The sequence below is a fragment of the Arvicanthis niloticus genome, chromosome 3, assembly GCF_011762505.2.
Source record: "Arvicanthis niloticus isolate mArvNil1 chromosome 3, mArvNil1.pat.X, whole genome shotgun sequence".
NCBI classification, from domain to species: domain Eukaryota; kingdom Metazoa; phylum Chordata; class Mammalia; order Rodentia; family Muridae; genus Arvicanthis; species Arvicanthis niloticus.
This window is the reverse complement of record NC_047660.1, coordinates 74107363-74130216: the sequence shown is the minus strand read 5'-3', so window position 1 is coordinate 74130216 and position 22854 is coordinate 74107363. Positions and strand designations below refer to the sequence as shown.

At 38.8% G+C, this 22854-nt stretch overlaps 1 protein-coding gene across 2 annotated transcripts in view; it reads right to left on the bottom strand.

The window, feature by feature from the left end:
- Vcl (vinculin) overlaps window positions 1-22854 on the bottom strand; it is a 96278-nt gene that overhangs the window by 27932 nt on the left and 45492 nt on the right. For both annotated transcript variants that reach the window (XM_034497478.2, XM_034497479.2), the window contains exons 3-10: window positions 21674-21824; window positions 20992-21100; window positions 18947-19069; window positions 17427-17587; window positions 9027-9117; window positions 7734-7881; window positions 2749-2902; window positions 1220-1395 (exon numbers count right to left, since the gene is read on the bottom strand). In XM_034497478.2, coding sequence (XP_034353369.1) covers window positions 1220-1395; window positions 2749-2902; window positions 7734-7881; window positions 9027-9117; window positions 17427-17587; window positions 18947-19069; window positions 20992-21100; window positions 21674-21824 — 1113 coding nt within the window. The remainder of the gene's footprint in view (window positions 1-1219; window positions 1396-2748; window positions 2903-7733; window positions 7882-9026; window positions 9118-17426; window positions 17588-18946; window positions 19070-20991; window positions 21101-21673; window positions 21825-22854) is intronic.

Genomic DNA, 22854 nt, shown 5'->3' with positions numbered 1-22854 from the left:
TGGAACTTTGGTGAGGGCAGGTTGAGAGGGTCTGGCAAGGCAAGTGCAGCCATTCTACTACTCCCCTGACCAAGATCAGTCCTCCTCTAGCTCTCAGAAGGCCTTCCTCATGGACAAAGTAATCATTCTGGAGAGATACACACGGAGCAGTGAAGGAAGACAAGGGCACCCACCTCAGTCAGACATCAGATGGGCTGGCCAGACCACCCTCCTCACATCCTACTGTAGAACGTTTTAGGAAATGGTGCTGCTTTGCTTTGGTTTGGTTTGGTTTGGTTTGGTTTGGTTTGGTTTGGTTTGGTTTGGTTTGTTCAAATAAAATTTGAATTTATGGTCTCACATAAAATTCATGATGGACCCACAGGAGAACTTGAATTTCTGATCTTCTCTCTACCTCCCAATTTCTGGGATTATATATAGATATCTTCCACCACATCTTGTTTTATGAAATGCTGGTGACCAAACTCATCCCCTACACAAGAACTCTACGGATTAAGCTATATCCCCAGCCCATGGTGCTGTTGTTTCTGTTATTTTAAAGAGAGCAATATATTTGTCAGAACAAAGGAATAACTCTTTTCTATATAATCAAAGTAGGTGTGATGAAAGTCTTTAAGAGAGGAAGCTGTGGCAAGGATGTTATTATAAAAACAATCATCCAGGAAATGTGATTTAAGAATCCTTTATGTAATTGCTACTCAAGAAATAACACTGCTGGGAAGGGAGAAAGTGCCTTCTTACAATTCCTGTCTCACACACAGAGAAGTCTTTTTACAGCTAACTAAAAAATCATTTTCCTTGTGTCGAGGACAGACATGTAACAAACAGAATATAGCAAGGAAAATCGTACATTAAAAATTATAAAAATAGAGTTTAAACATAAGTTCTCAGAAGGCTAAATATATTCATTTAAAACCATTTGATCAGCAACAAATCAGTAAAATTCAATTACATTACTATACACTGTACATGTGTACATCAGATATTACAGAGGCAACATGTGACCTAGCCATGTCACAAACCTATGTATGTAGCTATGCATTTAATATGCATTATGTCTGAGGTAAGGTCTAAAGGTGTACATGTTGGGGATTAGATATGCATGCATTTAACCTATGGGGAGTTAACTCTCCATGCTCCTAGAGTAAAATAAGAGAGGGAGAGGGAGTGGGCCATGAAATGAAGACACTAGCATGAGACTAAGACATCAGATACGTACTGTCTTCGCAAGTCTCCTAATTTAGAGGTCAGAGCAGCTATCTCTCCAAGGGAGCGGAGGATGTCATCTCTCTCCTTAGGATCATCACATAATTCTGCAATCTTCCGAGCTTCAGCCAAAGCCCCTCGAATCTGTTCTTCTCCTTCAGGTCCACCATTTGGATCTGCCAGCCAATTCTATACATCAAAATAGACAATGTAATCTACCCAGGAACCACATGTAAACCTAGCCATCAGAAATGTCTCTAAAGTAGTCACACTGCATACTGGCATTTGGTTTTTTAAGAGTGCTATTCTAATCATTTTATGAAGGTTCTTAGCTCAGGTAAGATCAAGTAACTCTTTTTTTTCCTAGGTACCATCACGTCATATTCCCCCAGCACCCCAAATACTAAGGATCAAACCTAGCCATATACTCTTACCACTGATCTATACTTCCAGCCATGTTGATTTCCATTAAAATAAAGTTCCCAGGCTGGGGTTTTATCTTAATAGTACAGTGCTTGACCAACATGCACAAGGCCCTGAATTTGATACCCAAACTGAAAGAGAAAAGGTAAATAACAACAAAAAGGAATAAAATATCTTCGAAGTTTTATCCCATCTTTGAATTAATGAGACATTTTTTCCCAAGTTTTTCAAGTATTTGTATTTGTTAAATGCTTAAAAGATGTTTAGTATAGAAAGAATCTGAAATTTGAATGCCACTATGACCTAATATAGTTGTTGAGGTTCTGTCTTTTACTGTCTATTATAATGCTAAGTGCAGACCCCCAAGACCTGGAGTCTGCACATAGATGCTAGTGATCCTGCCCCTAGTTAACTATGATTGGTAAATTAAGATGACAACAGCCAATAGCTGGGCAGAAGAGACATAGGTTGAGGTTTTGTGGGCTTGGGGAAGGAGGACCACTAGGAGAAGGAGAAAGGAGCTGCTATGAAGTAGAAGAAAAATGTACAGGAGAGGAGAAAGAAAGCCACTATGTGATAAGTCACACTCAAGAGAGTGTGACTCTAGGGCTTCCCAATTAGAGTTACGAATAGCCCAGATGGAACAGAGTAAATCATAAGTAATAACTCGGGTTATCAATAGAAAAGTAGAGTCTAACAGCATGGAGACTTGGCAGCTGCCCAGCTAATGTGCTGCTGCATCAGGCTTATTAAAAATATAACGACTCTGTGTGTTTTTTACCCAGTAACTCAATAACCAAAGGCGTGGTTGAAGCCCTGGGCTAGGATTTTTAATATTTCTTACTACATATAGTAGTGAATTCTATGACAGGGACCTGTTTCAAAATCTAGGATTCTGTCATACTCAGATCTTTTAACTACTAGAAGTACAGAAAATTAAGATCTTTAGTTCAAAATACAGACAAACGTGAGTCTACACCTATGATGGTATGGGAGGAATAGCACAGGACACTGCTGGGTCACTATAAGAAGAGGAGCACCCATTATCTGCCCACAGTCGAGGATGACAAAGTCAGTGCAGAAGAGATTGAGGATATATAAGAACCCCCCCCCCCTTACCTGGGCAGCATCAATCTTCTTTGCAATACTCTGCTTTGAGTTCGTCATGGCTTCCAGCTTCCGAGCTGCATTTTCCACTTTCGCAGTAAGCACGTCGAGCCCCTGAGACACTTGCTGGGCCTTCTGCATAGCCACTGGTGAGGCTCCTTGTCCTCTACTCCGAACAACAGATATAGTTATTACATCCTCTTAAATACTTACTAAAAATATTCATTTACGTGTCATTTTTATTAACATGTGTGTCTTATTTCCCCAATAAGCTCAGACAGCACAAGAAAACAGAAAAAAGGAAAACATCCAAACCACATACTTTTTCTTTTGCTTTGAAAAAAAAAAAACACAGTTTTATTTTATTTTGTTTTATAAAGACCAGGTCTTATCTAACTGTAGCTGGCTCTGAATGCCACATCTTCCAGCTTCTTTTCTCAAGTGCTAGAATTATAAACCTGCACCACTGTGTCCAACTCACATTAGCTTCAAGAACTATTTAACCACTTGGAAGCCAGGCCAGCAAATTTTGATGATAATTATTCTTGATTATATAACCAAACATAAACTTCAGTGGGAAATTTTTATAGAGATCTTACTATAATAGAGGACTTTGCTACTATAGTAATGTGTTTTTTAGAAATGAGTAGCCTGTTACCTTGTCATATTTATGGGGAATCATACACTGAAATTACTTGAGAACATAGTGTATATAGTATGAGAGAGTATATACCACATTGAAACCAATTAGATCTATTTTTATAACTCTTGACTTTTGGCCCCTTTGGAATGTTTGTTCTAATGTTTAACATTCTTGGGCTTCAGAGTTTGTTTGGTTTAGGGGATTTGGTTGGGGTGTGTGTGTGTGTGTGTGTGTGTGTGTGTGTGTGTGTCTGTGTGTGTCTGTGTGTGTCTGTGTGTGTGTGTGTTGGAGACAAAAATCTGCCTATGTAGAACTGGCTGGCCTAGAATTCATTATTTGGGCCAGTCTGGTTTCAAACTCTAAAATATCCACCTGTCTGTGCCTCCCAAGTACAGAAGTTCAAGGAGTGTGCCACCACACCTCACAGCTTCTCTTTCTTATTTATAAGATTAAGGTGATATAAAGTGAAAGGTTAATAGCAATACAGCATTTGCCCTGTATTAGTTATTTATTATTTAACAGAGTGATTAAAAGTATCAAGAAAATATACTTGGACATATGCTCTTAGTTCAGTATTAGACTGTTTGCCTAGACTGCATAAGAGTTTGATGGCCAGCACTGGGAAGACAGGGCTGAAGTATGGTTCTCAGTTGTAGACAGCTTGCCTGAATTTGTGAGGTCCAAAGTTCAATCCTCAGCACAAAGGGGTTGGGAGTGGGGAACAGAAAGGAAAGGAAAATATAGGAAAGAAAAAAAAGAGAAAATATACCTGAAAATATGTTGAGAATACAAGTTTATAAACTACTAATATAACTAAACTATCATCACTGCTATGATGAACCTAATGATAATCTTGACATGTATCATCCATTACCTGCAAACGGCAATGCAGGTTAGTTTGGGGGATTAAAAGAGCACACTGGTTCCCATGAAGTCTTCAAAGACTCATACATTGCCCTCACTCAGAAACAGTATCCTGCTACTGCAAAAAATGGTAGGACTTAGTAGACACTTGATTCCCTGAACAGACTTTCCAGGCCAGAAAGTAAGACTTGGCATCTTTTTACAAACTTGGATTATTTTTAGCCACCTAGATTAATAAGTTTAATTACAGGTGTGACAATTTCATCCTTTTACAGAATGGCATGATTGAATGAGTGTGTAAGTTTAGGATAACTCCAAAACATCCTTGCTCCCCATAATAGTAAAATGAGTCTATTATTACCTATCTTAAATTTTTTTTTCAGATGGCATTTATTCTTACTTGATGTGTATAGGTATTTTGCCCATATGTATGTCTGTGCACTATATACATGCAGTGTCTGCAGAGGGCATCAAATCTTCTGGAACTAGAGCTACCAATAGTTGGAAGCTACCATATGGGTGCTAAGGAACTGAACCCAGGTCCTCTGGAAGAGCAGCCAGTGCTCTTACCCAACTGAGCCCCATGTGTATTTTTTTTTCTGTGTGTATGTGTACACGTGCATGTTTGTGTCCATGTGTATATGCCAGTGTCTGGGTGTTGTTTCTCAGCTGTCATCCACCTTGTTTAATGAGACTGGGTCTCTTGGCAGTCTAGAACTTGCTGATTAGACTAAGGCTGGCTGGACAGTGAATCCCAGGAATATGACTGTCTCTACCTCCTTGGACTGGAATTACAGACCCCAGAATGTCATGAGGTCTGATTTCTTAACAGATTCTAAAGATCTCCACACTTATTTGGCAAGTACTTTACCGGTTGAACAATGTACCTAACCCTTTTGCCCTCTTTTATAAATCCATCCATGCCAACACTAGGTAATAAGATCCATAAACATACTGCCAGTTGTCTCATACTTGAAGTCTTCCAACAACCTAACAAGAAAATGGAATGAAGACTGAGGAAACATTGTCCATGGTTTCTTTAAATTAATCATGAGGAATATTTCTGATATAAGAATCTAACTGTGAAAAGGTAAAAATATATATGAGCTAAATTCAAACCAAAAAGTTTATTGAGGCCAGCGAGGCAGTGTTGGTGCATGACTTTGATCCTGCCACTCAGGAGGCAGAGGCAGGTGGATCTCTATGGGTTTGAGGTCAGTCTGGTCTACAAAGTGAGTTCCAGGACATCCAAGACTACACAGAGAAACCCTGTCTCAAAAAACCAAACTAAACAACAATAACAAAAAAAAAAAAAAAAAATAGAACAAAAAAATTGTATTGAGTCTTACAAGATTAAAAATGTATTCATGAAATCTAGAAGCTTGAATACCAATGAAGAAGCATTACTGTGCTTTAGCCATCAAAATGATAAAACAACTAGCTGAGCACATTTAAAAGAAACAAACAGTGGGAAGACAGCTTTCTAATCTTTTATCATGAAAGGATAATGCAGGCTCCCATGTGAGGCAGGACCAGTTACTCATCCCTGTTCCAGCCTTTACTCTTAACAGATTAATGGTCTCTCCCATACAACTACCTCATTCTTTTGCTTATATTCACAGCTGTGTTTTTGAGAATTCCAAGTGAAAATTGCCTGCCACACTGTGAAAGGGATGCAGAACCAAAGAGCCAACAATGAAAAATTAGAAGAGCCAAGAATCTTGTCAAACTGCATTGGCATTTTTCCAGATGGGAACAAAACTTTTTTTGTCCCTTCTACAAAGTTCTTGCCATGCTTCCGACAAGGAAGGCTGCTCTCCAGTAGGAAACAGGCTCAGTGAGCCCCATGAGACTGCATGAAGCTGTTCCCTCTCCCAGTGAGACACACGCTTGGAAGGAAGGCCATGGAACTTCTATGGGTTCAACACATCTATAACTCCACAAAAGAATCCCTAATATTATAAAGGTACCTGCATTGTTTTAGGTAGAGACGAATGGTTTCATAAGAATAAAAATTTCATGTGAGCCAAAAAAAAAGTACTTTTATAATCCATACACTCTTCAGATCACGTAACATGCTGAGGTTTGTTTCTGTACCCTGAACTATATGGTATGCTGTGTACCCCGATGATCAAGGAGAGCAAAAGCAAATCTCATCTATTGTAGGCACTTCAGCACAATTCAGTCCTCTCAATGTCTATAAATATATTCATTAACTCCACAGATGAGTATTTTTTAATTTACATTATACTGTGTTTTTTCAACAGCAAACTAAGTGTACTTATTTAGGGGTAGGTGTTCTGGAAACAAAGATTTGAGAAGGGTAAAAGGAAGGTTAAAACAAATTATAAGGGCCTGTGAGATGGCTCAGAGTACAGATGTACACACAATAATAATCGTTAATAATAAAATATTAACAATTTTAAAAATGTTAACACAAAATAAAAAAACAGTATCTCATGTGGTAGTGGGTTGGGCCTAATGCTGCTTGTATTATAATGTTAATTTTGGTCCCCAAAACTGGTTACAGGAGTGTCTTCATAGAAGACACTGAGGGACCCTGCCCCCAGTTGTTTCTGATTGGTAAATAAAGATGCCAGTGACCAATGGCTAGGCATAGCAGAAAGGGGTGGGACTTTTAGGATTCCCAGGCTTGGGACAGAGAGGAAGGAGGAATGAGATCCACCATGCTGGGTTAAGAAGGCGAGGAGAGCCGCCATGCCTGTGAAGAGTGGAGGACAGGGAGGCATAGACAGCATGTGAAGGAGCTGGGAGAGCGCAGCACAGTTGGGCAGCCCTCCGGGTCCAGCGCAGCCAACGTGGAATATAGAATTTAAAAAGTAATAACTCAGGCTTATTGGCCAGTGGTAAATTAACCACATGGGGGTTAGGAAGTGGCCCAGCTGTTGCCCTGTTTAAGGCAACAAAATATCAAAATATAAAGGCTGAGTGTGTGACTTTCATTTAGGAACATAAAACATTGGGGCAGGTGGCAGGAACGTGCCACCAGGATTTATATATAAAAAAATATTGCTACACATATACCTCAGGCCTTCAATTTAACAGACATCTAAGGATGACACTAAAATCTGGTCCTCCCACCTCCACCTCCTGAGTTCTAGGAATTCAAGGCACCCTCTCCTCGCTGGTTAATGGGTTCCAGGAACTAAGCCCAGAGCTGCATATATATGAAGCAAGAATTCTCTCAACTGGGCTACATCTCCAGCCCTACTGGAGTTTTCTATCTACCCATCCTTCTTTTATAAAAGATAACTAATTTTGTCAGAGTTCAACTCTGCCCCATAGTCATCATACAAAAAAACAAAAAATAATTATATAATAATCTCTAACTTTATTAGACTTCAAATATTTTAAAGCTCTATTATCAGCAAAAGACAGTTCAATAAAATCTGCGTGGACCTGCGTCCTGAATCGCCTCATCGGGAGTCAGCTGTTCGGGACTGGTTTGAAAAAAGTAGAGGAACCTTACCTGGCTCGGAGGTCAGCCACTTGGTCAGTCATCTGCCCTAGCATTTTGCAGGTTCCTAGGATCTCCCTGCGTTCCTTGCCTGCACAAAGTTCACCAACTTTTCCAGCTTCATCTAAGATCTGCCTGATGGCCTGCTCACCAGCATCCCCTAAAATAGTGAGAGAGTCATTATCTACACTGTGAGCATATCAGTTATCCAGAGAGATCCCTTCACAAGTCATTCCATTCATGAAGGAATACATGACCTGACAGCTACAGCCACACAATGCCTCACAACCATAAGGTGAGGTTTAACCACAGACCCAGAGAAGGAAGGTATGTTACACCATATCTGCTTGGAGATATGAAGTGGCTTTGTCATATGTACGTGGACAATGAAAAATAGCCTCATAATTCAACAGGACTTAGGACCTCCAACTTCCACTAGGCTTTTCACATTTGTTCAAACAATCTAAAGTGAAATAAATATTAAATTAGAAAAGCCATATGCCAAAGACCTTGTTGGGTCTTACCTTTATATATTCAACTTTCCATCTTACATTTTTTTTTCTTTTCTCTCTCCCCCCCCCCCCCCCCCGAGACAGGATTTCTCTGTATATCCCTGGCTATCCTGGAACTCACTCTGTAGACCAGGCTGGCCTCAAACTCAGAAATCGGCCTGCCTCTGACTCCCAAGTGCTGGGATTAAAGGCGTGTACCACCATTGCCTGGCTACATCTTACATTCTTTTTTTTTTTTTTTTTAAAGATTTTATTTATTTTATGTATGTGAGTACCCTGACGCTGTCTTCAGACACACCAGAAGAGGGCATCAGATCTCATTACAGATGGTTGTGAGCCACCATGTGGTTGCTGGGAATTGAACTCAGGACCTCTGGAAGAGCAAACAGTGCTCTTAACCACTGAGCCCTCTCTCCAGCCCTACATCTTACATTCTTAATATCACTATACAATCTATTTAATTAAATACTTTGCTGACATAAATGGTAGTATGCCCAACTGGAACTAGCAAAAGAGTGTTTATTCAGAATAATAACCTTTCTGATTCAGAGAATGGGTGAAGCAGTAACTTTTCAAAGAACATCAGCTTAGCTCAGTTTATTTATTCACAGTGAGAGATGAGAGATAAGTTCTGTGCCTTCATCCTTTAAGACCAGGGATGTTTCAATTTCTCAGAACTATGGTAGGATGCTACAGTTACCTCAGAATGGTGAGATTATGGAGGGATTCCCTCCATTCCTTCATTTGCTTGTATTTTTACTGTTTATTGTTCAGAAAATAACTGCAAAGTTACCTGGGGAGGCATTGGGGTCACGGAGCCAACCTTTGGCCTGGTTCAATTTGGAATCTATGGACGCCAGCGCTCTCTTCATGGCTTCAGTGTCCTTTGGAAGAGAAATGCCACAGTTCTTGTTTGTTTTGTATCATGGACTCTCGATCTTTACAGAGAAGTAGTTACATCACTAACACACAACAGCTCAGGTAGTTCTGCAACAGCTTTGAATAATCTCATCACACCACAAGTCTTGTGTCTGTCAAAAATGCAACATCTTGCATGCAAATCTTCAGTTAATTCTATTCTGCCTCCTGGTTTCTCCATTGCTAAAACTGCAAAAGCTTTAAAAAACTGCTCAAGCCAAAAAAAAAAAAAAAACCAAGTCTAATGTCTTCAGCAAGAAAAGTCCTGCTGCCTCATTATTCATTATCAGCCTTCCCGCTGGTCAACATCTAGTGAAAAACCTTGTAGAGCCTCAACATCAAGTGGAAGCCTTGCCAGAGCCCTCCCTGCTTTAGGCAAGCCTTACTAGAGTGTGGGGCCACAAAGCACAGTTCTTTTATCTCGTATTTTGAAATGCACACACAAGCACTGGATGGTATTTCATTATATTTAATAAATCAAGAAACTTGGAGTTACTCATTGGAAAAAATGAACTGTATTAATGTAACCATTTTGTTTTAGTTCTCAAAATAAACCACTAAAAGTTTTACAAGAAGAAAGCATACTGCTGGCCTTCCCTGCTCACTTCTCATCCTCGACACCCTAATAAATTGATCTCAATGTATTGCTTATAACCAGGACTCATGGTGATAAGCATAAAATAGAATCTACTAGGATGTCACTAGATAACAATCAATTAAAAGAAAAAAAAATTGAGACAGGGTCTCTTTACGTAGGCTGGCCTTGTTGACATAAAAATTGTCTGATTAAAAGTCCGTGCCATGACTCCCAGCTTAATTTATAATATATAAAAAAAATAATAATAATAAAACAAATATCCATGTGCCAATCTTTAGAAGTGGTAGATTGGTAGATTGTACAGTTTTTCTCTCTGTCTCTCTCTCTCTCTCTGTCTCTCTCTCTGTCTCTGTGTGTGTGTGTGTGTGTGTCTGTCTGTCTGTCTGTCTGTGTCACTGTTTCCTCACTCCCCCCTTTCTCCCACCCAGTTCTTCTCATTCTCCCACCCACAAGGGTATAACTGTGTAGCCCTAGTTCCCTGGAACTCATCACATAGACCAGGCTGGCTTTCCAGTGATCTACCTGCCTCTGCTTCTGCCTCACACAACTTCTGGGATAAAGGGTATGTGCTACATCTGGCCCTAGACTGGCCATCTCTATTTAGCATCTTAAAAAACAGTCTATCTTCTTTTTTGCACCGGAGGACTAACTCTGAGAGAGTCAACCCATCAAAACATAATGTTAACCTCTAAAATTCTACATATGCCCTTATCCCTAAACTTTCTTCAATTACCAGTCCTACAGGGGTTGTGCCAGCAAGCTTCCACAAGGGGGCACCGAGCACCTCCCTACTTCCAAGTCAGAGTCATCACCATAACACAAAAAGAACAGGCAGCATTCCCAGGCTGAAGACTCAGCAGCAGCTGAACCCTAATGCTTCCGAAATATCCACTTGAATGATGAACTCTCTGCTTTAGGACTCCCCATTCTCTCGTCTAAAAAGATAGAGAGTGTGCTCTCATCCTAACTTTATTCTCACCCACAGCAACAAAAAAATGAACGATGTTACTGAGTGGCGGGATGGGGTGAAAAGTTACCAAGTTATATGAATTATGATAGCTACCACTGTTAGGCAGCATCAGGAAAACCTAGTCCAAAGTCCACTCATAACTACACTTGATAATATTGCTTAAATCTGTTTCTTTCCTCTACTATGTTACTTTGTTGTACAATAATTTATACAAAAAAAAAAAAAAAAAAATTGCCCCCAGAGCTCAATTCCAAATGAGAAAGGCCTAAATGGATATCTTAAGACTCTCAGGTAACTCCTAACATCAAAAAACTGGATAGCTTTCAGTATTTACCTACCATAAGTTATAAGATTTTACAATTTGTCTAAAAGTGTGTTTGTTTATAATAACATAAGCTTTTTCTTGAGAAATATGTGCCTACCTTGGAAAGGAGAAATTGTGTCAGTGTAAAATTTAAAACTCGGTTAATAAACATCTCTGTAATACTTTTATTTCTGGTGAGAAAGCTAATAGATACTAATATTTCAAAATCTAAATTCCAAAGAACAGAACATATTCTCAGAAAATCAGACATATTTCAGCACTAATCTAGCAGTAATGACTACTAGTTAGGAAGGCAGTCAATTCCCTACATGGTACATAATGCCTTACCCACTTTCCCCTTCAATTACTTTATTGAATCTCAAGCTGAAATGTAATTTTGTCTTACAAATTAAGAAACAAGGACTTAGGACCATTTGACCTTAGGCTTGCTGAATCCAGCCTTTTATTTTATATCACATGAAACTCAATTTCTTTTTCTTTTTTTCCAAAGAAAGTTGCCAAACTTTGAACACCAGTCAGCAGATCTCCACCTTGTTAGTATTATGAGCTCTGGCTAACACTTCTGTAAAGAGAAGCTCTAGAACTCAAACTTACAATCTGCACTGACATAAATGACTGCTTTTATTCTCCAACGTCCCTAAATGGTTTGAAACACAATGCAAAAACAAGCTTTGCTCTAATCAGCATCCTCAAAAATCATTTCTTTTTTTTCTAGTAAACTCAACAGCCACTTCACGATGAAGAAAGACTGTGATTCTCAGGAAGAGGGTAATTTTCTTCTGAGTAGCTCTGACAACACCAGGAAATTAAAATTAGCAGATGCTTGTTTCCCCTACACTGAACCAGGGGCAAATATGGAAGGAAACTGCAATTTTTTTTAATGTATTTGGATGTTTTCCCTGCACATATGTTTATGCACTGTGTGCGTGTCTGGTGCCTATGGAGACCAGAAGAGGGCATCAGATCTCCTGGTACTGGAGTTACAAACAGTGCTGAGCTGCCATGTGGATGCTGGGAATTGAACAAGGGTCTTCAGGAAGAGTAGACAATGTTCTGAACCACTGGGCCATCTCTCCAGTCCTGAAGCTGCATTTAAAAACCTGGGAATTTCAGTTAGTTTCTAGGTTGGTTTTGTTTGTTGCTGCTGCTGCTGTTATATTCTTCCATATTATTACTTGTGTATGTGAGTGTGTGACAATGTATCACAGCATACCTATGAAGGTCGGAGGACAGTTCACTGGAGTCAATGCTCTCTGACAATGTGGGTTCCAGGGATCAAACTTAGATCATCAGACCAGCAGACACATGCATTCACCCTCTGAGTCATCTTTCTATCCCTCTGATTTTTAAAGCATGTGATTTACACAGTTATAAAAATTTAAAACAGTTACTTAAAAGACCTTAAATTCTTTTTTGGGCAGAGCTGCTAATAATTACTTAAACACATTACAGTTTAGTCATTGCTATTAAAAACAAATGCATTTATAGACACATACTTTTTGTCTCCAAAGAATCTCACATATATTTTTAAAGGGCAATCTGTCTCGAGCAATGAAAATGTATTAGCAGCAGACACAATATAAACAGATTCCACAGGCACTAAGACTAAAAGTCAGTTTGAAGAAATACGTGTGTGTGTGTGTGTGTGTGTGTGTGTATGTTAAAAATAATTACAATCTGTAGTCAGCCATACTGTGTCCCACAAAGCATTTTGTTAAGCCCTGTCATATAAGTATTTGGAAAAGGAAAGAAAATACTGTACCTTTATTCTTCTTCATAAAAATTCAAATTTGGGAAAAGAAAAAAGTCAACATTAATTTCCACTGTGGTTTTTATTGTTGTACTTTGGGGTTATTTATTTATTTTGTTTCTATTTTACTGAGATAATGTCTATCAAGTAGCCCAGGCTGGACTAGAACTCACTATGCAGACCAGGCTGACCTCAAACTTAAGATCCTCCTACCTTTGTCTCCTGAATGCTTGGAGTTACAATTATTTGCCACCATGCCAGGCCCCAAATTGTTTTTAATTTGTGTGTGTGTGTGTGTGTGTGTGTGTGTGTGTGTGTGTGTGTGTGTGAGAGAGAGAGAGAGAGAGAGAGACAGAGAGAGAGAGAGAGAGACAGAGAGACAGAGAGAGAGACAGAGAGAGAGACAGAGAGAGACAGAGAGTGTGTGTGTTGCTCAAGATCAAAACTTCAGTGTCCTAGCAGTCTCTACCATATACTAAAGGTGGAAGAACATCCAAAACAAAAACAAAGAACATTTTGGCAAACAAAGAACTCACAGACTCTTAAAATTTAATACACATTCAGGCCTCAAGAATACCTGTGAGATTACTGAGATTCTCCCTGAAGGCAATCAAGAGTAACCACAGTTAGAAAAGTAGAGTTTAATACTCTAGAGGCAGAAGCAGGAGGATTTCTGTAAGTTCTCAGCCCACCTGGTCTATATAGAAAGTTCCAGGACAACCAGCCAGGACCCTGTCAATAATAATAATAGTAATAACAATGATAAATTTAGAAAGAAAAGCAGAGTCCTACAATGCTAGTACTTTTAAGTTAAGAATTTTAAATATGGAACCTCTTGCCCAGCCCTCTCTCTTTCTTCAACTAACACTTATCTCCCCATTCCTCCTCATTTTTGATTCCATTTCTACAAGCACCACTCCAATGTTTTGAACAAAGATGTTTCAGGAGAGAACTGACCAATGAGAAAGTTGCCTAGTCCTATGATTTTAGAAAGTTAGTTGCCTTCTCTACCCTTGGTTTCTCCTCTCTGATGAAAGCTTCACAGTTCTAAATACCTCCGCAAGTTATGAGCACATTCACAGATGGATGACCTAGACCAGATGGGAAACACAAATTCCTTTAGCAATTGAGGATTTCCTCCTTGAGAGTTAAACATCACAGATGCCTGAGTTAACTACTTAGCCAAATTCCTATAGATAAATGTCTTATTTATTGACAGCTAAAACAAAACTTACGAACAAAAACATAAGCTTATATATAACCTGATCTTTTTAAAAGTAATCAAAATTAAATTCAACCCTTAAATCCCAATGGTTATCCCTTAAATCAGTAAGGATGTCACAGGACAGCACAACCTAACAGTATTTCCTTCTGAACAATAATCTCGTAGGGGAGGCATACTAGTCAGTCACTACTGTCCATCAACAGCCTAGACCCCAGCAGGAGACCCATCACAATAACCAACTGTGAGTCACAGTGTCTGCTGGCTCAACATGAAAAGCTACCTCTGAAAGGGTCAAAACAACCTGAGCAATAAAATGCTTTTATTTGTCTCTCGTCTCCCAACATGTATAAGATACAAGTAATACAAATAATTTTTAAAAGACTTAAGTATAGATTTGCAGAGTAAAGTAAGAGTTGTATTTAACTCAAGTTCTTTTGGTTCATGATGTTGTCCCAGGAAAAAAATGCTGGCTTCTCTTTAATGATCACTGTAACTGACTCTTGATTTAAGGGATAGTTTTTAACTTTCAATAGAAATGAAGTACATAAAGTTACTATTAAATGTGTGAATCTGCAAATTGGATGTAGGTACACTATTCAGCTATGCATTGCCTCGTCAAAATCTGAACTTATTCAGAAGACGTATTTTTACCAAGAATTTGTTCCACTTACTTTCTTCCCCACTTTTCTAGAGGAACCTTCACTTTCCAGAAGAATACTGCACCAATGGGGAAGCATGAAACAAGTATGGGAAGACAACGTTAATTACTTATTGGTAGGGACAGGAGGTGGTGAAAGACTGAAGATGAAGAACAGAATGGGAACCTGATAAAAACAGACAGACCCCAGATCGGACTACTTTACTGTTTACAGTTCAGAAAAGAAAGATTTGGAATCCTACTTAAAAAATAAAATAAGTTTTTTTAATTTAAAAAAAAAAAGGGCAATACCCTAGCTACTACTGTCCATTTTCAGGGTAAAACTTCTTTTTCTAATATTCTTATAACTACTAAAGAGTTTGCACATAAGGTTAAATAGAGGTAAACTGGGAAGTCAGCAGGGCTTGGAGTGGCTCGTCATGTGTATCTTTTTATACTATTTTGATTTTTGAATCAAGTAAGTGTATAACAAAAACAGGCAGGTTAATAAGTTCCTCTTGTTCATTCAAACGCTATGTATTTGAGCTTCTTTTGGCTGAGCACACTTCATTTATTCTCACTCTTGAGGAAGTTAGTTTTGTTTTATCCTAATTAGCCAGCTTCTTCCAGGGCAAATGAATATGGGACAGCTACAAGATAGCTGGTAAGGACCAGGTCTATTTCCCTTGTCCATCCTGCCCAGTCCATGATCCTATTACTGAAAAGCAACTAAACTCATCTGGTTTTTGCTTGCTTGTTCTTTAAGAAGCATTTCTTGATGGCAGTTGCACAAAATAAACTCAGGAATGTGTATTCACTTTAAACTGAGAGATTACTTTTTCCCCCAAATCAGAGAAAGGTTACAATTAAATGCCTGTTCTTCCTTACTAGTTTCTCATCCACTAGAAGCAAAGGAAAGAGATTTGGTTAGGGGAACATGAAATCACTGAATTATGGCTACTCACAGCTTAGGCAACAGAACATGCAGAAAGCCACCAACTCAAGGTAGGGGGAAAAAAAAAAAACCCACTATTCTTTACTTCCTGTCCTCTTGGGCTTTGGTAGTAGAAGCAGGATAGCTCTTTAGCCCACCCATTTTTGTTGCCAGCAAAATCTTCAACAATACATCTCCAAAAGAAAAATGTCAAGTCCCACAGAGATGGCTGTTAGGAGAGGCACAGAGACACATCACCTCAATTCTTCTTTGCCGAGAGCTGGGTCCACAAGTAACTGGCCCAGCTACCTAGGAAAATGTGCCCTTCTAATGAGGCCACTGGGGATGAATGGGAGAAAAAAAAATATTCTTCGGGGCCCTGCTCAAAGAGACAAAAGCACTGACCTAATATAGAAAGTCTGATATGCCATAGCAATCTTTCCTTTCTTGTCCCACCCACCCAAAAACACCAACTCAGTAAGACACAAAGTCAGTCTGCCCAACACAGCCCAGATTTCCACATTCAGTCAGATTCTGACACATATCCGAGCACAGTGTTACACACCGGCACACGAAATAAGGCATGGCACACGGCACAAGAAAGCCTCACAGACATGCTTTTTCTCTTTTTAAGCAAAAAAGGAACTAAAGGGCAAGAGAAAGCTTACCTTCTAAGCTCGAGAAAAAGAATAAAACAAACAAGAGAACAACAACAAAAAGAAGATGCACAAAGAAGTCATTGGGAAGTAAAGTTACCACACAAAAGCAAAATCAAGTATCAAGAACTTAAGATGATTTTATCATAAAAACTTCAAATATAATTTTACAACCCATTGGATAACATACTACTAATGAGGAAATACCTCTGTAAATGAATCTATACTATACTTAAAAGTAGACTAATTATATCCAGTTAAATTAGCTTTCTGAACAGCAGGAGAACTAGTGATATTAAGCCCCAGGTTTGACCTTACCTTCTCTGAGGTCCTCAAGTAAAGAAAAAGCAGCCCTAATGAGCACCCAAACGAAGTCAAATTATAAAGTCATTGTTTCACAACCAGCTGGGTGACCTTGATGACAGCATTTAACCCTGGAGTCAGGGCATTTCCCATGACTGCTTATATCCTGCACTTCTCTAAGGCAAGTATAAACCAAAATGTCTTGGCTTCCCCAGACCTGGAAGCTTTGCCATTGCATAGGAATAAGTAGACCAGAGCGGCAACAACTCCAAACCACTACCAAGAGACTCTAAAAGGAATCCACATTAATGGACTTCCTTTGCAATCTAAGTTTCTAGAGAAGGCAAAGGGTGGCAAAGTAACCAACAAATACGAAGACCAATATTTTAATTATACTTTCCTTAAGAAAAAAAAAAACAGAAATCAAGTAACACATCTAAAAATTCTAGAGTTTCTTCTGTTTACTCCTCTTAATCAAAGGTTGGCTTAGGGTAAGCCTTGCATAAAGTACATGGTTATAGGCATGTTTGCTGTCTTTCTTAAGTTACCTGGCAGCAATCACCCATGTAAAAAGCAAGGAGCCCACCCAGGGAAATATACCAAATCCTCTACCAGCCCAACCAATGAGAATTAAGCCTGAAGGGAGGCTAGACACCTCAGCCTTCTACCAGTATTCATCCTAGTGCCTATTCAGTCCCCCTTGGAACAAAGGAAATGTATAATGGTGACAGGCAATTGATCAAATAAGTGAGCAAGAAATTACGTCCATAATATCTATGAATTTTTACAAAATAATACTCAAGACAGATAATAATCAAAATCTCCCAGGAGATCAGAATTTGATATTTTTAATGATTTCTCCTCTAGTAAGACTTACCTTGCTGGCCCAGGCGTCTTCATCCCAGGAAGTGAGTTGTAATACACGAATGATCTCGTTAATTTCAGCACTCATCTTTTCTACAGTAAAATTTCGATTTTTCAAAGCTTCTTCTATTCCTTGGTTTTTTGAATTTTTGGTTGTAACAAAAATCTTCATAGCTATAAAAATAAACAAATGATCATAATTTGATCTTTTGAAAATTGATGTGGAAGTCAGAGGCAGGAGGTAGGGGTCATTTCTCTTCACTGACCATCTGGGTAGGCCCCAAAGCAGAATGGGCCATTTAATCTTGTTGCTTAATACTATTCACAGATGATGTTCTATACTTTCAACATATATTTTGGTCTTCTAATGTCTTAAAAAGAATATATAAAACAATCCTAGCAAATCTGATGATCAAGTTCCAGTATCAGCAACTTTCATTGTAAAGCAAATTGAAAATACAAAGAGAGCACCACATGTCAGTAGGGAACTAGTTTAACACATACAGATGATCTACAATCACAAAGTGCTTAGCATCCTTCTTAATCAGCAGCATGAGTACAGCATAGCCTCTAGCCATGGCAAACCTAACAGGACCGAATTAAAACACCGATAAAAGTGGGAGTAGCCCGCTTCCCCAACACCGTGGTCCAAGGCCCCAAAGTCATCAGTATGTCTTCCAGGAATTCTCAGTAGACACCAGTGACTTCAGTGACTTCTCTTTCTTTCTTCCTCCCTTTCTCCCTTTCTCCCTTTCTCCCTTTCTCCCTTTCTCCCTTTCTCCCTTTCTCTCTCTCTCTCTCTCTCTCTCTCTCTCTCTCTCTCTCTCTCTCTCTCTCTCTCTTTCTCTCTCTCCCTCTCTCTCTCTTTCTTGTTTTTAGGATTTTTTAAAGGTTTTTAGGTTTTTTAAAGCAGGGAACTGTGGCACACACCTTTAATCTCAACATTCAGGAGACAGATTTCTGTGAGTTTGAGGCCATCCTGGTCTACATAGTGAGTTCCAGAACATCTAGAGCTACATAAAAGAGACCATGTATCAAAAAACAATCCTCCCCACTACTCACAATAAATAAATAAATAAATAAATAAATAAATAAATAAATAAATAAATAAGAAAAAGGGTTTTTAATTAAAAAATAATTTTCTTATTTATGTGTATGTATGTGTGACTGTGTGCCAAGTATGTACAGATGCCCCTAGAGACCAGAAGAGGGTATTGGGGCCCTGGATCTGAAGGTACTGGAGTATGACAATAACATACTTCATGGACATTTAAATAGAGTCATCTTCTGAGACTTAAACTAAATAACACACAACCTGACTAAGATATATGCATAAACAATGAGGCACATACTGACATTCAGTAAGCACAAATTCCTTTTGTCTGTTAAAGCAGAAAGAAGGAACATTCAAGATGGTGACTATAGGGTAACATTTAACATTCAACTAAACCTCATCACCAGAGCAGCAAAGGTGAACGGTCTTCTGAACCAGGACTCCTAACTCCCCCTTCCTATAAATAAAGCAGGAAGTACCTGAAATGAGAACAGGAAGCAGCTCTTTGACAGTGTTCATTGCGTTCACCAGCATCACTCGGTGTTCCTGGTGAGTCAACTCCTGCTGTCTTTCATCAATCATTTTGGCCATCTTAGTCATTCCTGGGGAACAAAGAAGCAATTATGCAGGATGAGTGTGAAACAAACCCAAATCTGGGCTTTTCAGCCTAAATCCATTGTGAATTACTACAAATATCCTAACCGACTGTCTATCTAAAGACAAACATTGTTAACAAACTAGCATTTATGCAATATTATAGTTTTCAGTGACAGTAATTTATTAAGGGAAAATCCTAAATATAATCATTTTCATATTGCATACATACAGACTCATATTGTATATCTGACTGTTGTGCTGTGTTACACAAGAATCTCAGGGAAAGCATTCTAAGAACAACAGTGGGTTGGGTTGGGTTGGATTTTTGGGGGGGGTTGTTTGTTTGTTTGTTGTTTGTTTGACATTCATTTATTTTGTAAACTGGGAAAATACACATGTGACAAGGTGCAGCTCTGGATAAGGTTGGATATCCAAGGAGGATAGCTGCAGGAGTTGCTTCTCTCCTTCTACCATGTTGGTCCTGGGAATGGAACTCAGCAAGAATCTTTACCTAGTGAGCCTTTACCTTGGTGATACGTTTTTGAATTTTCAAGTTGATCCAAAATAATATTAAAATTAGAATCAAAATAGAAATATTAAAAAAAAGTACAGCTTTTTAGGCATCTGCTGTTTTGGAATCAATCTGTTAGCACTTTGTCTACTTTGGTTATTATTCAGAAGTGCTAAGTAACTTTTGAATTGCACTCATTTATTGACAGCTTATGTGTAATGTGAGGACATACATGTGTGCCACAGTGTACATGTAGAGGTCAGTGGACAACTTAAGGGTCAGTTCTCTCCTACCATGTGGCTCCTGGGATAGAACTCAGGTCAGTAGACTTGGATTCAAGTGCTTTTATCATCTCATTGGCTAGCTATATAATTTTTGTTTTAAGCTTTGATTTTCAAATTACCCCTAGGATTTCATAAGTAGTTTTATAGACCATCAAATCCAAGGAGAGGCAGAAAAGTGGGCTGCTTCTACTTCACCCAGAGTATCTTTAGTTTTGTTAGATTTTGCATAAAGGTACATGAAGAAAACATAGACCTTTTTTTCAGTGTTACGAGAATACTGGTCTTGGCCAGGGGTATACCACTTGCCTACCATGCACTAAGCCTGGGTAATTCTCCAACACTCCCAAACATATCCCAGCACACCTCTACACATCCCCTGGCCAACCCCTAGCACTTCTCCACAGCCATGAGAAAAGGCCATTTCCAGGTGACCCTCAACTCAGAAAATGGGTAAGTTCAAGGAACAACTACACTGGACCCTCGGAAAGACATTGTTAAATAAACATCAAAATTTCAATTAAAATATAATCCACAGGGCAATAAACATCAAGCTAAACACCTATTAAGCCTTTTCATTAACCTTATTCATACTTTATGGACTCTTGAGGACATGTTATAAGATCAAATGCTGGCATCTGTGTATTTTGAATGCTCAATACTCAGATACCTAAATAATCATTTCAAAATGATTAACTACAATCACTCCTCTCTCCTTTGAGGCCTGATCATATCTCTGCAGCCTTGGGCTATGGCATAAGTCCATAATAGTAGGCAGCTAATTAGCAAGCTAAGAAGTCATAAAGAGGTAGCAGCCAGCTGGCAGACAGTGAAGGAATGTTGTGTACTGTGGGATGGGAGGTCAGGACTGAGGGTGGCCTTCAGCATTACAGTAGTAGAAAAGTATTTCCTTCATCTCCCTCATCGACATTCACAAATCTGGTTTAATGTTTTTGACAGGGCTGGGACTTGTAGAAAGTTGATAATAGACTTCAGAGACACTAACATATCCTCAGCAGTAACCCATCGTCAACTCCAACCCCTGTTTTCTGCAAATAAGGAAAGAGTAACCTTTCCTATCAATCAACACGAACAATTCATAGAACTTTTAATATAAAATTTGGATTTTGCTCACCTGGCCCAAGATTCTTTGTGTAAGTGACCAAGTCTTCCATAGTCTCTACTACCTCTGCCACTGTAAGATATTCCAAAATTCCTTTGCAAACTCTAATAATTTTACGAACCTGAAAAATATATTTAAGGACTCAATCAAAATAGTGAGTAATACATAGAAAATGGCACTAGAGATATGAAGCTTTTTAATATATTAGCATTCTAAAACAACCATCCAGTATTGCATTGCATGGCCTTTTTTTAAAGGGTTTTTTGTTTATTTGTTTACTTTTTTATTTACTTTCTTCCTTCCTTTCTTTTTTTCTTTCTTTCTTATTTTGGTTTTTGGATATGGGGTTTCTCTGTGTAGCCCTGGCTGTCCTGGAACTCACTCTGTAGACCAGGCTGGCCTCGAACTCTCAGAGACCCTCCCTCCACCTCCTGAGTGCTGGGATTAAAGGTGTGTGCTACCATGTCTAGCTCCTATTATAACCTTTAAAATGACACTTTAGGGGCTGGGGAGATAACTCAGAGGTCAAGAACTCACGATGTACTTCCAGAGGACCCCAGTTTGGTTCTTGGCACCCATGTCAGGTGGCTCACAACTCACATACACACACACATACACACATATACACACACACAAATAAATCTAAAACTAGGCTTTTGTCTATGGGATGTCTTTGTGGGCCTCGATTGCCTACCTCAGCCTCATCAAAGGTAAGCAGAAGGTCAGATGTGCCAGAGAGGATTCCCCTAGAGCCGTCAATGAGGTAATCCCGTGCAGGAACCGAGTATGGGTCTGACTGAAGCATCTGGGCTGCCTGAACAAGCTTGGTGCAAGCATTTTCAACCCTAGGGGGAAGAATATGGGTTAACTCCTTAATAAAAGCAAATAGAAGACCATGGTATGCAAATACAAAAGAATATATACATTTGAGTTTATTTTTCTGTACGGTAGATGGCCAAGGCCAATTTATAACAGGACTTGATCTTTGAAATCTCAAAATTTGCAGCTAATGGTAGCAACTTGCTCTTTGTTATTTATTGGCAATAAAACAAGAGCACATTTGGCACCTTTACTTTATGTGGCTGCATCTCTGTAACTCTTTTGGAATTCTTTTGTTTCCTTACTCCTCTCCATTCCACAACTGACATCACATAAAGAACTGAAAAACACCTATAGTACCTTCAGATTTAACATCTGGAAATAAGCCCCAAAGTATTATGTAGTGATTTTTTTTTTTATTTTTTACTTTTTATTTTTATTTTTTGAGTCTCATTCTATGACCCCAGGTGGCAGCGTGGAGATCACTATGCAGACAAGATTCACTTGGAAATCAAAGCTCCAGCTGCCTCTGCCTTCAAGTGCTAGGCTTTATATAATCAGACAATACAAAGAAATAGGGGTAAAAGGAGAAAGGATAAATAATATGCTTATTTTATACTCATCTTGCTAAGTGGATTTGGGTTAAGCAGTTCTATAAAACGATGTTGTTAGTTAAAAGATCAATGGCATTAATAAGTGAATCAATAATTAGCAGTTTACTACCAATACAGTTTAATGTAGACCACCAAGTCAGCCACAGATTTGGTGGTGGAGGTGGGGCGGATGCATAAAGCAAGTATATTCATTGACCCTACTTACTAAAACATAGTCATTCACTCAATTACTCATTCATAAAAAGAGGGAATGCATTATCTCCTCTAACCTCATTTCAACAGACCCACTGTTTTCACTGAGTGACTTAAAGAGATAAGAAACAAATTACTTAAAAATAAAATAATTTGCCAACATTACACATTCTCATTTGAAAAAAAGCCCTATTCATAGCATTCTTTTGTGGATCAAATGAAACAATGCAAAATTCCCACAAGTATAAAG